This window comes from Hoplias malabaricus, chromosome 1, assembly GCF_029633855.1.
Source record: "Hoplias malabaricus isolate fHopMal1 chromosome 1, fHopMal1.hap1, whole genome shotgun sequence".
NCBI lineage: Eukaryota > Metazoa > Chordata > Actinopteri > Characiformes > Erythrinidae > Hoplias > Hoplias malabaricus.
The window spans coordinates 4,381,907-4,396,614 of NC_089800.1; the positions used below are offsets into that span (position 1 = coordinate 4,381,907).

Sequence of the window (14,708 nt, forward strand, 5' to 3'; positions counted from 1 at the left end):
TCTCTTTCATTCCACCCTCTATTACTTCATATTAGCGAGCCTCTCTCACTTCCTCTCCCCTCTCTCTCTCTCACCCTTTCCCTCTCTCTCTTTCTCTCCCATGTGTATAAGGTGTGTGTGTGTGTGTGTGTGTGTGTGTGTGTTAGGTAGTGTTCCTGTTCTCAAGCTTCTCCTGCATCTCTTCTGTCAGACCACACAGGGCTTGTTCTGAGGCCCATTCTGGCTAATCTGATCAGGCAGGCAAATACGCGGGGAAAAGCGGCTTTAATGATCCCCCTAATTACCCCAAGTCAATACCAACTGTATTATTAGACTCCGGGAAAATATTCCATTAGGGTCCCCCCCGTGGGACTGGCGGCGCGTAGCGATGTCACGCGCCGCGCGCCCCCCGCGCTTGTAATTAATTTTATTTACACACGCAGGAATGCGCAAGGTCGCACCTGCAGCCCGGAGCCGCCCCACCCGGCCCCGGCCTCGCCCGTTTAATCAGATCTGTCATAATTACCGTTCGCCATGCTTCCGACACATGCGGCGAAATATTTCAATTTAACCGCAGTCGCCAGGGCCTTTCGAATCCGGCACAGTGCCTCTGTCCCAACCTGACGGGACCTGACTGTTCACACTAGGTCCAGTCTGCCTCGGACTTCACTTCGCAGGTATCTGTCTTTCGCGTCGGAGTTTCGCACAGCGCGTGTCCCTTCAGCGCGTGTGCACTACAGCTTCCGTTACCCGGCGCTGTCACAAAGAATCTCAAGTTTCGTTCGCTTGTCTTGTTCGGTTGGTGGCGGTCCAGTTCGGAGAGAACTTGGGAAAGTTGTGTTTGAGGTTTTCAGACAGGAATTCATTGGAGTGTGGCTGGGCTTGTGAAGATATTTCTCAGGCTACTTTCAGGTTTGAGGACGTTTTTGTTGGACTGCAGTGGGGCTGATGTTGGGCTGCACTAGTTTGTTTTTTCTCTCTCTCTCTCTCTCTTGGCTACAATTGGATTCAAACTGAATTTTCTCATCTGCTGTCGGATTCAGGCTGTAGATATGTTTTTTGATGGGATAGTGTGAGGTTCGTATAATTTTAACAGCCCACACTCAAGTCCAGGAGTTAGGAAACAGCCCATCGCTGTCCAACGAAAAACACGTATCTCCAGGACGTTTACAGAAGAACTACCAAATTGATGGGCGATTTTCCTTTGGCCCCTTCCCCCAAGTCCAGAAGCTCAGACACAGCTGAGAATGTTGAGTTCAGGCTCGTTCTGTTGAATTCATACCGAACTTCCTCAGACTTTGGATTCCACACTAGATGCTAGTGGTGTTCTCAAGTACTCAAGCTACATTCAGGTTTCCATTGGCATTTCAGACCCAGGTAAAGAGCAACGTGAGCAGTGTTGCTCTTTAAAGCTGTAGGGGGCAGTGGATGAAGCCTCTCTCTGCTCTTCTGTTGTTATCTAATCTCTGTGCTCCTCTTTAGTTCTCATTCTCATCTCTTCTCTTTCTTCCTCTCACTTACCTCCGTGTCCTTTGTGGATTTCTCCTTCGTTTGCTCCGTCGTATCATGAGGCCGTTCTCACAGGAGCCCAAGCGTTAATCCGTCCGTGGTTGTTTATTATTTCCTGTGTAGGTAAGCGATGAGAGATTATAACCCTCTGCTAAAACGAATCGGCGGGTGTGGCCTAATCAAGAGGACGACCCAAACCAAGGGCCAAGGTCCTAACTCTTCGATTTTGAGAGTTGAATGTATTTACATACTTATTTTCCCCGTCGAAGGCAAACTTGTCGGCCAATTAAGGATGCTGATTTAGCTGACATATACAATTTACAGGTTTTATGCAATTTTAATCTATAATTCAATAAGATCTCTGTGATTTATCTGCTTAATTACGCACTGATATTAGCAATTAAACTCCAGCTTTGAATTAAATCTCAATCAGGCGCTTATAATTGATGGACTGGCTCTACTCGTAGGCGCTTCATGAGTTTCTCTCTCTCTCTCTCGCTCTCTCTCTCTCTCTCAAGAACAGGCCTCAATGCTCTGTACGTTCCGTCTGCATCTACACTCATTAAGTGTGACTTCGTGTGACTTCCTGCTTTCCCCCATTTTGAGCTCCTTGGATCTTGGAAGCCTGAGCTCTCTCAGGGTCATCTTATCCATGCGGTCGAGAACCTCCAGGTAGAACCGACGCCACAGCTTTGCCCTGATTATTACTATTATTATCGTAGTAGTCCTGGTATCAGATCACGATCAGTTTGCAGCATTACTGTAATCACTTAACCTTTATTTAAGTTAAGAAACTTTTTATGCACGCCTATTTCCTCCAGAGTTTCGGCACTAATCGGTTAAAATTGAGTGCAGGTGTGCTCCGGTATGAATTGAAATTCAGAATGCAAAGCTTAATGGCTTTTACCATCACCCAGGACCAAGCTGTGCGATAAAAGAGCGGATGAAATCGGAGAAGTATTTGCTGTATCCGAACATAACACGGCTCTTTGTAGTTAGCTACATTCCTATTAGCCGTAATCACATTTCTCTCTCTCTCTCTCTCTCTCTCTACATCTCTATCTCTCGATCTGGCTTCGTTCAGAGAGCAGCACTTAAATAACCCCCTCATTACTGGCTCATTATGGACCGTGGCATTCTGGGACTTGTAGTCCTCGCCGGCCGGGAGCCCATGCAGCTTTTATTTGCTCGCCCACATCTGTGGGAGACGGCCGGTCTCTCGGTTTGTTTAAGAGTTCACGCGGCCACTGGCCCCGTTTCCCCTCTCCGCGTGCCAAGACCATTTGAATAAACGCTCCGAGCAGATTCATTTGCATAGAAAGATGTCCAACAAGCCCCTGCGTCCTCGGCCTATTTTTGGCCCGAGTGCTTTTTTTTTTTTTTTTTTGCTTATTGTTGCGGGAGATTCGCATATGCTGCTCGAAAAGGCATTAATATTTTTTCTCGGGCGGCAGATGGACGGTTCGGCTCTTTTAGCTCGCGCGCTCACGTAAGTTTCACCGAGTGGTGGCGGACGGCTCTCGCAGGCACAAACAGGTTTGAACGCACCGCATTTATCCTTTTGAATTTATCTGCACGGCACTGTCTGCCAGAACTGGGCCCGTGCCAGGATCAGGAAGAGGGGGTAGGAGGGAAGAAGAAGAAAAAAAAAAAGGAGGGGGGGATAGGACAATAATGCTTTGTCTGTTGTATGCTTTAGCCCTTCGCCTGACATCAAGATGTTTGTCTCTCCTTTCTCTCACTCTCTCACTCCTCTCTTTCTTCATCAACTCTCCCTGAAGAGCTAGGGCCATAACAATGGATTACTCACCCCGAGTCAAAAGAATGACATTCTTATTCTCCGGGATTAGTGCTGTTTTAGAAAGTCTCTGTCGGCCCGAGTGCTCGGAGCTGTGGTAAAGTCTCACTGACTCCAGCTGGATATATTCTGTCGTGTCTTGGAGTCGAATATGACACTGGACACGGACACGAACACACACCGTTTGTTTCCTCCACTGTGGCCAAACCAGAGCCTGACAGGACCTGACTGGTTTCAGCTGGGTTCTCGTGGCATTGCCCAGATGTGTCGGGCTGGGGACAGGCTCCGAGCTCCTCCCTCAGAGTCGCTTGATTTCTTCACTTTGTTCGTTTCATTGCATTAAAGCAGGGTGTAATCTGCTAAGCCGGAGTCGTCCACCGGTTGTTGACAGACTTTAGAGCCGAGGTCCACTCGATCCAGGCCAAAAGGACGAGCGTGTTTACCACGGACGAAAATGTTTAACGTTATCTGTCCTTTACGGGTTTTAGGATTAAACAGGTAAAGGCTTAAGTCGCTCTAAATCAGCGGCACGCAGCTTCGAAACGGAGTGTGTTTGTCCACACGGTTTAGTCCGGATTTAAAAACCAGTGCACCATCCAGGGTGTGTTCCTGCCTTTCACCCCGAGTTTCCGTAACCCCCCGTTGTTACGGAAGACGACTGAAGGACGTCCTGTCGGCTCAGGTCAGCACTCGGCCTAAGTCTAATTACGTTAAACTCCCGTTCACGGCCTTTTGAAATAACACCGGGTTTTTGTTAAAGCAGCGACAGCAGGCGTCACATATCAATTCGGATGTGAATTCGGGCTCTCAGGGCTCAGCGGAGGTCACGGCGTCAGGGTTACGGAGGACAGGGAGGGTTGTGCATGGCTGCATTGTGCTGCGGGGGTATGATAATGACTAAATGGGATAATGCAAAGGTGTTGCCAAAGCCGCGTGACTAGGCAGAGAGTTGTGTGATAAATACCAGCTTGGCTTGTGCTGCCCAGGAGCTCTTGGACTGCCCGGCTCACTGACCAGTTTATTAATGCTCTCGAACGAGGGCCCGGCAGTTAAAGAGACGTGAATGCAGCGCTGTTTCCTCACAGAGCAGCCCTGTGCGCCTCTCATTGGCAGCTTGTGACTGCCATAGCTTACACACACACACACACACACTCCCTTTCTGTTGAGCACATTCTCTTGGGTTTCACTCAGCACATGCACTTCTACCTTTATCTCTCTTTCTCTCTCACACACACTCTCTCTGTTGCACACTTTCTCTCAACGCATGCACCGTTTTGGCTCATTCTACCTTTACCTCTGTCTCTCACACACACACACACACACACACACACACACACACACACTCAAATGCATGGCGCGCTGCATAGCTCGGTGAATCACGTGGATGAAGCCATTGTGTTCCAGGATAAATATTTTTAACACGACGCCAAATTGCTATTTATACGACAGGACACAACGGAGGCTCTGCCTCTGCCCTGGCTCCAACACCTCCACAGTCCAAACCCAGTCACCAATCACCAGTCGTCAGCACCACCCACTGCACTCGGGTCTGGACTGTTCTGTGACTGATACTGATTTTAAGAGGGCGAGGAGTGTGACAGCCATTAACCCCTGGTCGTCTTGAACCAACGGTTTTAGGTGCAACATCCCAGTAATTCCTGTAAAATCCTCCTGAAAGTAGTAAGCGTTGAGTACACAACCTGGCACTTGATACGTTTGAGATGGTATTGTGGCCTTGTTTGATTTGTGCGCCGTGACCTCCCTGGTTTGTGGATAGCGCTCGTGTTGGCGCTCGGACCTCCGGTCTGTCACGAGTGTGGAATATTCCCGTACGTTATGCACCCCATGTTTTTTGCGAGAAGTTGCTTGCTGTTTGTCTTCAGAGTGCTGTAAAATAATTGGTCAAAAAGCCAATTAGGCACTCCCCCCGCCGGCCCGGGTGCCTCCTAGCTCTTTCTGTGTATGGGAAGATGGTGGAAGAAATGCAATTGGACAAATACAAACGTGTTTTCAGTTCCTTAAATCCCAGGGACCGTGTTCCCTGCCCCTTCGGTTTGAAAAGGGACAGGCCATGTGCGTTTTATATCGAGCCTCGTGTGGAGGTACACGGCTGAAGGAGGAGGGGGAAACTTGGCTTTAACTTTTAATAGACGTCAATCCGAGTTTTTTTTTGTGAATCATTTGTACGCCACGTTAAAATATCCGTAAACAGACCAACAGTAAAGGAGTGTGTATGATGTCATACATTAATGTGTTTCCCTACAGCGATGTTTACTTTGTTGGGTTCGTGGAGGAGGAGGGTTCTGACTTGTAGGTGTTTGTTTCTGGAGCAGGGGATCGGATCAGCGCAGTTTGCTCAGGAATTGTGCTGTGTATATTTCTTAGAAAGGGACGGTTGGACGGTTTGTGCTTGTGATTGATTCGTGCTCGACTTGAACCTGACTCAAACCACAGGCGTCAGAGTGAGAACAACACCCAACTCCCCGCGCATGCAGAAACAAAACGGAAAAAAAAACAAATGTAGCAGAAAAAACAAGGTGGGCTATATTGTCTTTATGTCTCTGGCCCTCCCCCACTCTCTCTCTCTCTCTCTCTCTCTCTGTGTGTCTCTCTCTCTCTCTCTCTCTCTCTCTGTCTCTCTCTTTCTCTATTTCTCTCTCTTTCTCTCTCTCTCTGTCTCTCTCTTTCTCTCTCTCTCTCTCTCTCTCTCTCTCTCTCTCTCTCTCTCTCTCTCTCTCTCGGGTTTGATGTGGCTTTGGGAGGAGTTGTAGCAGGGGACAACAGAACTGCTGAGTTATCTCAGCCATGCAGTGCGCTGGTGCGGCTCTGGTGCTGGCACTGCCCTCCTCTGTGTGTGTGTGTGTGTGTGTGTGTGTGTGTGTGTGTGTGTGTGTGTGGCCGAGCGGTGGGTAATCCTGTGGAAATGAAAGGTGCTGCCGCACACTGGTCTGGAGATTACGGCATCACTCTTGTAACGGTGCCAGGACACGGTGCTGGCACACACACACACTCTCTCTCTCTCTCTCTCTCTCTCTCTCTCTCTCTCTCTCTCTCTCTCTCTCTCCTGCACTCTCCTTCCCCTGCCTTCTTTACAGCGGTGGAGTGGAACTCTTTGCACGGAGAAAACGGCTGCACCATACGCTGTATTTTTCTTGCTGTTGCGATTTAACTGGCTTCAAAAAATCATATCGTATCGGGCTGCGATTAACCAATCAGATTAATCCACACTGAGCCTCACTGGCTGAAGTGTGTCGACTTGGAAATTTGAGGAGCACTAGGTGGTACCTTTTACCTTAATATTACAGCTTTAAAATCATTTAATGTCAGGACAGTGCTGTAAAAATGTTACACTCTGCAACTTTAGGTGGAGCTCAGAGGCAAAAAATAAACACAAATTCCTGCCTAGGGTTCCTTTAAAGAGAATAGGAACAAACAGACAGACCATAATAAAACAGACAAATATTAACCCTTTAATGACAGACCTACAGGGGTGGATTTATTAGCAGCTAATAATTAAAATTAAATAATAATAATAATAATAAAGTATCCTATATAAATGCGTTGAATGTATAATATGAATTATTATTATACTGACGCCTTACATGTCATTCACCCTCACGTTATAAACTCGTGTGACAGCAGAGACACTGAGGTAATGTATTAATGAATGATTCATTCATTTAAAATAGACTTTATTTGTTGTTCTGTGTGTTTACTTTTATATTTAAGGGATAAACGCCACTAGAACAGCCCACGGGTGGCTAATGTAATACGAAATACACACAATTACCTACAGAACACGTTTAGAAAAGTCCTTTTATGAGTGAAATCCCTTCTCAGCGCACAGCCGAACCGTGATATAATAAATAAATTAATGAGAGCATTTTGTTGTTTCGCCTGGTACTGAACTTCATCGACCCCAAAATAATCCACAGAAATAACACACAGCTCATTAAGTCCTCGTCTCGAAAGCCCCCTCGCACACACACTCCGCAGCGATCAGCTCTAATATCTCTTTTAATAGTCGACTCTTATAAACGTGCATAGGTGGTTGCTATAGGCTACAAGTCACCAGTGATCAGCGGCAGAGGCGAAAGCGCTAATGTATTCATTAATGACACGTAAAGAAGCATTTACATGAAAATAAACACCGAACACATGTTGGAATGTTTGAATAATAACTCCAGGCAATTAGAGAAGTCCTTACAACTAATAAGAGCCTTCACTGCATGAAAAAGTCTATCCAGCGCTTTACTAAAAATACTAATAAATATATTTATTTATTACTTTGGCCACTGAGCTTGTTTTAAGAAGCTCTTTAAGGCTTCTTTAATTGGTAAGTAAAGTAGAAAGGGATGAGTGCTTTCAGACAGCAGTGGTATACAAGAGCAAACTTAGAACAGGTGAAATCATTCCAATAAAACGTACTGAATGTTGTTTAATAATTAATATTGAAAAGGAACTACATTAGCATAGCATGGAGGTGTGTTTGTGTTCGTTTCACTCACGTTGTGGGGACCGGCGTATGTTTGCGCACTGAAATGAAGGGGTCTTGTTTCCCACAACATATACCATTACGTTTGAGTTGAAAATGGGTTTTAAGACAAGAGTTGGGGGGGCGCTCAGCAAGCGGCAAATCTCCACAAAAATAAGTCATAGTCCCCACAACGCATGAAAACAAACTCATTGTGAATGTGACTCTCAATTTCTGAATGACTCTGAAGTTAAATTAGAATGGTATAATTTTGTAATGGTAATTAAAGGACTGTGTGTGTGTGTGTGTGTGTGTGTGTGCAGGGCTGGCTGTGCGAGCTCCTGCGCTGGAAGGAGGACCCGTCCCCTGAGAACCGGACACTGTGGGAGAACTTGTCGATGATTCGTCGTTTCCTGAGCCTCTCACAGTCTGAGAGAGACGCCATCTACGAGCAGGAGAGCAACGGAGGACAGCAGCATCACACTGACCGGCCCACTCACCTCCTGCACGTCCCCACGGAGCCGCTACAGGTCAGACACACACTCGCACAGGCACACACACGTGTCAGGACATAGGATCATGCATTTTATCCAAAAGATTTAAAATAACTTTATAGAAGAGGCGCAAAACGTGGATGTTTTTGGCAGTTTCTATCAATCCATTCTTTATAAAATGTGCAGATGACTTTAACGACAAACGTATATATGCATTTATTATTAACGACATAATTATAGGTGCATTTAATAATATACACAATATTCCCGGTATGTGTTTGTCATATGTTAAGAACCTATAAGTGGTAATAAAATCTCACATATTGGATATTTATACTATGCATCTGTAGTTATCATCCAGTGCCTAGTTTATCTAATCAATCCTTCGTTAAATTAAATCAGGGGTGCTGCTGGTGGAATTTAATAAATCAGTGGCTGGAGGCTCTTGAAGAGACAGGAACCAAACTTTCTTCTTCTCACTAGCTCCCAAGACATCAACCAAACTCTCTTTACCTTTTTAAATTCGTATTTATTTTGTTCTGTTGCGTGGCCCCTTTAAAAGCATGAAGTTCACGTGTATCTCTGCAAATACAGGCACTTTCTCAAACACGGAGACGCACTTTCATAGAAACATTCACCAATGACTGTGGTATGAACATACAGCCATAGGAATATTCAAATACACACACACACACACACACACATACACACACACACTCATACAAACACACACACACACTCATACAAACACACAAGCAGAGTCATATTTACACTCAAAGAAATAGTCATGCATATACACGCATAGAGACGCTCACAAATACACACACACTCAAACACACACCAATTTACACTATACAAATAGATATGAACATGCAGCCATAGGAATATTCAGATACACACTCATGCAAACACACACACACACTCATACAAACACACACACACACTCATACAAACACACAAGCAGAGTCATATTCACACTCAAAGAAATACTCGTGCATATACACGCATAGAGGCATTCACAAATACACACACACACACACACACACACACATACACACACACACACATACACACACACACATTCAAAATACACATACACTCATACAAACATTCACAACTACATCAACACACATACTCATATACACACACTCAAACATACACACATATACGCTCATACAAATATATATATTTATTTGTATGAGTGTGTGTGTATATATATGTGTGTGTGTGTGTGTGTATATATATATATTTCACCACACACAGCATCTCAGCCGCTTCCTGTATATACACGCATAGAGGCATTCACAAATACACACACACATTCAAAATACACATACACAAACATTCACAACTATACTCACACACACACACACTCAGACACACACCAATTTACACTCATACAAAAGTATATATATATATTTATTTATTTGTATGAGTGTGTGTGTGTGTGTGTGTGTGTGTGTGTATTGTATGAGTGTGTGTGTATATATATTTATTTGTATGAGTGTGTGTGTGTGTGTGTGTGTGTGTGTGTGTGTGTACATATATATTTCACACCACACAGTATCTCAGCCTCTTCCTGTATCTGTTGCTGTGACTCCCACATGGAGTTGCTCGGTTCCTACTTCGATGTTTAACGCTTTGTTGCATCCGTCTCAAGTTGTCGGATATTAACCTGCAGGACTTTCTGAAGCGCTCTCAACTCAGTCTCAGCATCTGCGCCGGAGCTGCAGAGCTGTCATTAGCGCACACATTTGTCAGCATTCATATTTTTATAGACAGCTGCCTGTTTGGGATAAACGCAGGCCCCGTTCAGGAACGCTGAAGAAAAAGGATAAACATCAGCCCCCTTCACTTACAGCTGGGTCTTTGATCACGCATTATTTTGTTTACTCCAAAGCATATGGTCAATCCGAGCGACTGGAGAAAAAAAAGATATTATTCCATTTTGCCCACTTAAGGCGAGGACAGCAGCACACAGTGGTGTGAGTTTGAAGCACGCAGATGCGAGTCAGATGTCTGGAGCACATGCTAGGTGACAAGAACCCTCCTCAGGCCTCCAGTGCTACCAGTGTGTGCTCTAACACAGCACCTCCAGCCCGTTTGGGTTTAATACCGTTTTACCTTTTTAATTTAATCTCCAATGGGGAAGGATCTCGAGGCCACACTGGTGTTGAGTAAACTTTGGCTAAAATCAAATGATATTATATGTCTCTGGGGCGGCACGGTGGCGCAGCAGGTAGTGTGGAGGTTCTGGGTTCGATTCCCACTCCGGGTGACTGTCTGTGAGGAGTGTGGCGTGTTCTCCCTGTGTCTGCGTGGGTTTCCTCCGGGTGACTGTCTGTGAGGAGTGTGATGTGTTCTCCCTGTGTCTGCGTGGGTTTCCTCCGGGTGACTGTCTGTGAGGAGTGTGGTGTGTTCTCCCTGTGTCTGCGTGGGTTTCCTCCGGGTGACTGTCTGTGAGGAGTGTGGTGTGTTCTCCCTGTGTCTGCGTGGGTTTCCTCCGGGTGACTGTCTGTGAGGAGAGTGGTGTGTTCTCCCTGTGTCTACGTGGGTTTCCTCCGGGTGACTGTCTGTGAGGAGAGTGGTGTGTTCTCCCTGTGTCTACGTGGGTTTCCTCCGGGTGCTCTGGTTTCCTCCCACGCTCCAAGAACACATGTTGGTAGGTGGATTGGCGACTCAGAAGTGTCCATAGATGTGAGTGTGTGTTGCCCTGTGAAGGACTGGCGCCCCCTCCAGGGTGTATTCCCGCCTTGCGCCCAATGATTCCAGGTAGGCTCTGGACCCACCGCGACCCTGAACTGGATAAGGGTTACAGACAATGAATGAATGAATGAATGAATATATGTCTCTGTTGTGGTTAGTTTAAAGGAAAATGTGAACATATTCTGAAGCCAGGGCATGGAGAAGTTACGTGGCACAGATGATGCTTTAAAAAAAAGGTACAGGATATAAATTACACCTGTGCACATACATCAGTAACAATCCTATTCTATGGAGAGGTTACTGTAAGAGCTCCTTTATACACAGGCGTCTCCGAAGGTCAATTACGGTGTTGCATGTCTGATCCCAGGTTTGAATAGTTGTAATTTTAGCTGCGTTAATTGAGGCAGTAGATCATTCAACGCTGGCAGGGTTCATGAAACAAGATAACCGCCGATGCATTGATTCCACAAACAACACAAAAAAAAGAGCTAATTTTAGGTGAACGCTTTGAAAACTAAAGGTGGACTCAGTCGCAGATGTTTGTCTCCGGTGTAAATGAGATAGATGTGAGATTGTGGAAATGTTTTTTAAAAGAATCCACTTCCTCATGCTGTTGTAAATGTTTTACACCAATTAAAGGATTCGCCTTGAACTGTACATTCAAGCAAGACCAATTTAAAAACGTATTTATTTATTTATTATTTTTTGGAGAGAGTGTGTTTTTTTGGAACGCATTTGTCTTCAATTGGGAGGCAGTTAAAATTGGCACACAATGTTTTCCAGGGTATTATTTACCATTTACCATTTCCTAATGATGCCGTTTGGCCTCTGAAATGCACCCTTTATCTACGAACGTCATCATGGGTTTCCAGCGCTCGAGGGAATGTCCCAGGAAAAAACAGTTCATTATGGTCAGTAGTGAGCGACAGCTGCCTGTTCAATGGCCTCAAACAACGAAACAATGGCACGTTTCAGAGCCACTGTGTCCTGCCTTTGCCTCAATGTGAGACTGACCTAAACACACACACACACACACACCCACACTGTATCAACCCTTCGCAGTCGTCAGCGCTTTTTTTTTTTTCCCCTCCTTGTTATGTGAAGGTCCAGCTTTTGAATAGTGCTTGATAAGCAATCAACAGGCTGGTAGTTTCTATGTGAGTGTTTTCAGATTTCAGAGAAAGGGTTTCAGAAAATGGTTGCACACAGAAAGATAAAGGGTTTTTTAAAAAAAAAAAGAAATTCCCACAGATTACATTCAGTGGAAGGATTTCACACAATCAGTGTCTCTTTATGTGTGTGTCTTTGTTTCACAGGTTCACTTCATTCTAACGGCACTGTTTTGAACATTGTCGCTTGTGTTGACGTATCCGAGGATACATCTGTGACCTCACGACAGTTCAGTGCGCCTTTGTGTTTTGAAAATGGCATGAAGCGATACACAGTAGTGAAATACAGAAGGAGAAAAAACAAATAGCAAGTTTTTTTCGGAGGCATTAAGCAGTGCGCTGTCGGCTCTGATCCGGTTCTGAAGAAGAACTGGTGCTTTATTAATTCTGTTGGGGGGGTGCGTTATTTAGTGAACTTAGAAAATAGTTGTATATAAAATGTCTAAATATACAGTGATCCCTCGTTTTTGGCGGGGGATGCGTTCCAAGGCCACCCACGAAAAACGAACTTCCGTGAAGTAGAGGAAAGATATATTTTAATGTATTTAACGAGTGTTTGGACTTTTAAACCCCTCCCTGTTGCTGTTAACAACCCACTCTTTGCATTAAACAGTCATTCTATAATGTTTTTCAGCTGGAACTACATGTGACATCCCACCAGTTTCTTTAATAGAGTCATTCCTAAGCTGTGATTCAGCGTCAGTAAATTTCACTCGGATGTGGACGTGAACAATAGAGAGACAAAAAGGGGCGGATGAAAGCCTTAATCTATGCACCAATCACATTCGTCGTCTCTCCAATTGCTCCAATCACAGGTCATCTTACAACGCACTGTCAGCAAGAGGTTACTGTGCGGTGTGATGCATGTCGTCTGCTGCCAAGAGGATGCACAGGGTCTACTACTTTATTCAAATTAATAACGTATAGAATAATAAATGAACTAAAAAGAAGAGGAAAAGGATTTGAAAACGAAATCATGAAGATTTGCGCACTCTTCTTAAAAATATAGAAGAATTTTAATAATAAATAAAAAATTTTTATAAAATTTTAATGGATTTAATGAAATATTTTGGCTATTCATCTTTCATGGTTTTCCTTGATTTTCCCTCAATATCCGCAAAATAGCGGCCATAGGCCCCCCTTGAAAAAACCTGCGAAGTAGCGAGGGATTGCTGTGTGTGTGTGTGTGTGTGTGTGTGTGTGTGTGTGTGTGTGTGTGTGTGTGTGTGTGTGTGTTTATAAATATATAAAACTATAACTGAATACAATGACCAGAGTGGAAACAAGCTGACGGACTCTAACCTAGGATTTTAGCGTTTGTAAACTGCCTCTGTGCAAGTGAAGAAATTAATAACATTTATAGATCCCTTCTAATGGATTTTAAGAGTCCAGCCCCCGTCTAATAAACATTGATATTAATGATATTAATCGATGGGTTGTAATTTAATAACGTCACTAACATATCTCCCTCCCTCTTTTACAGTCTCAGAACCATCAGCCGCCCACGTCCCAGCACCAGCCCCCCCTCACCCTGCAGCACCCGTCCCAGCCGCTGCTGCCCCAGCAGACCCCTCCCCAGCAGCAGCAGACGGGCCCCCGGCTGCCTCCCCGACAGCCCAGCACCGCCTCTCCGGCCGAGGTGGAGGACGAGGGCCGGGGCAAGGGCCGTCTGCAGGGCGGCCGCATCTCCCTGGAGGCTCTGGCCATCCTTCAGAGCTTCATCCAGGACGTGGGCCTTTACCCGGACGAAGAGGCCATCCACACGCTCTCGGCCCAGCTGGACCTGCCCAAGCACACCATCATCAAGTTCTTCCAGAACCAGCGCTTCTACATCAGCCATGGCGCCAAGCCCAAAGAGCCGGAGCACGAGGAGCACGAGGGGCTCACGGACTTCAAAGAGGCGGAGCTGCTGAAGGAGCTGGACGAGAGCACGCAGACCAACAGCACCATCTTCTCCATCAAGATGGAGGAGCACCAGGCCAACGAGGCCCACGTCCAGGCCGAGCAAGAAGTGAAAGAATAAAGGCTCTCCGTCTCTCTCTCTCTCTCTCTCTCTCTCTCTCTCTCTCTCTCTCTCTCTTTATTTCTTTGTAGAGCTTGATCTCCACTCTTCTTCTCCCTGTCCATTTTGCTCTTTCTCTCTCTCTCTCTCTCTCTCTCTCTCTCTCAATCTGCCTTACAGCAGTCGAAAACTGTAAGACTCTTGACCCAGGACTGAGTAATACAGAGAAATGGTATTACCTTTTACATTTTGTAAAGCCCTGTATTATTATTATTATTATTAATTATTAATTATCATTATTATTATTATCACTGTAAAGAAATTGCGCATCATTTAAATAACCTGCACAAACGAAAAAACTAATCTCAAACTTCTTTAAAAAAAAAAAAAAAAAAAAAGAAAAACCCCTTCTTGACGATGTTGCCGTGGATGTTGCTGACTGCACTTGATGTCTGTTGTTTTTACACTGAACTCCTGAACTCGAGCTACTGATTTTAAAAGAGGAAAAAAAACAAGTGGAGTTTGATAGACTTTGATAGATGTTTACGTACGTGGTGTTAACTGGATTTTTTATTTT

The 14,708-nt window shown here is 45.1% G+C and overlaps 1 protein-coding gene across 11 annotated transcripts in view; it reads left to right on the forward strand.

Moving 5' to 3' along the window:
- The window catches only part of satb1b (SATB homeobox 1b), a 61,377-nt gene extending 47,086 nt beyond the window's left edge, over positions 1–14,291 (forward strand). For all 11 annotated transcript variants that reach the window (XM_066644484.1, XM_066644493.1, XM_066644476.1 and 8 more), the window contains 2 exons: positions 8,084–8,290; positions 13,613–14,291. In XM_066644484.1, coding sequence (XP_066500581.1) covers positions 8,084–8,290; positions 13,613–14,152 — 747 coding nt within the window. In that variant the 3' untranslated portion in view covers positions 14,153–14,291. The remainder of the gene's footprint in view (positions 1–8,083; positions 8,291–13,612) is intronic.
- The last annotated feature ends 417 nt before the right edge of the window (positions 14,292–14,708 follow it).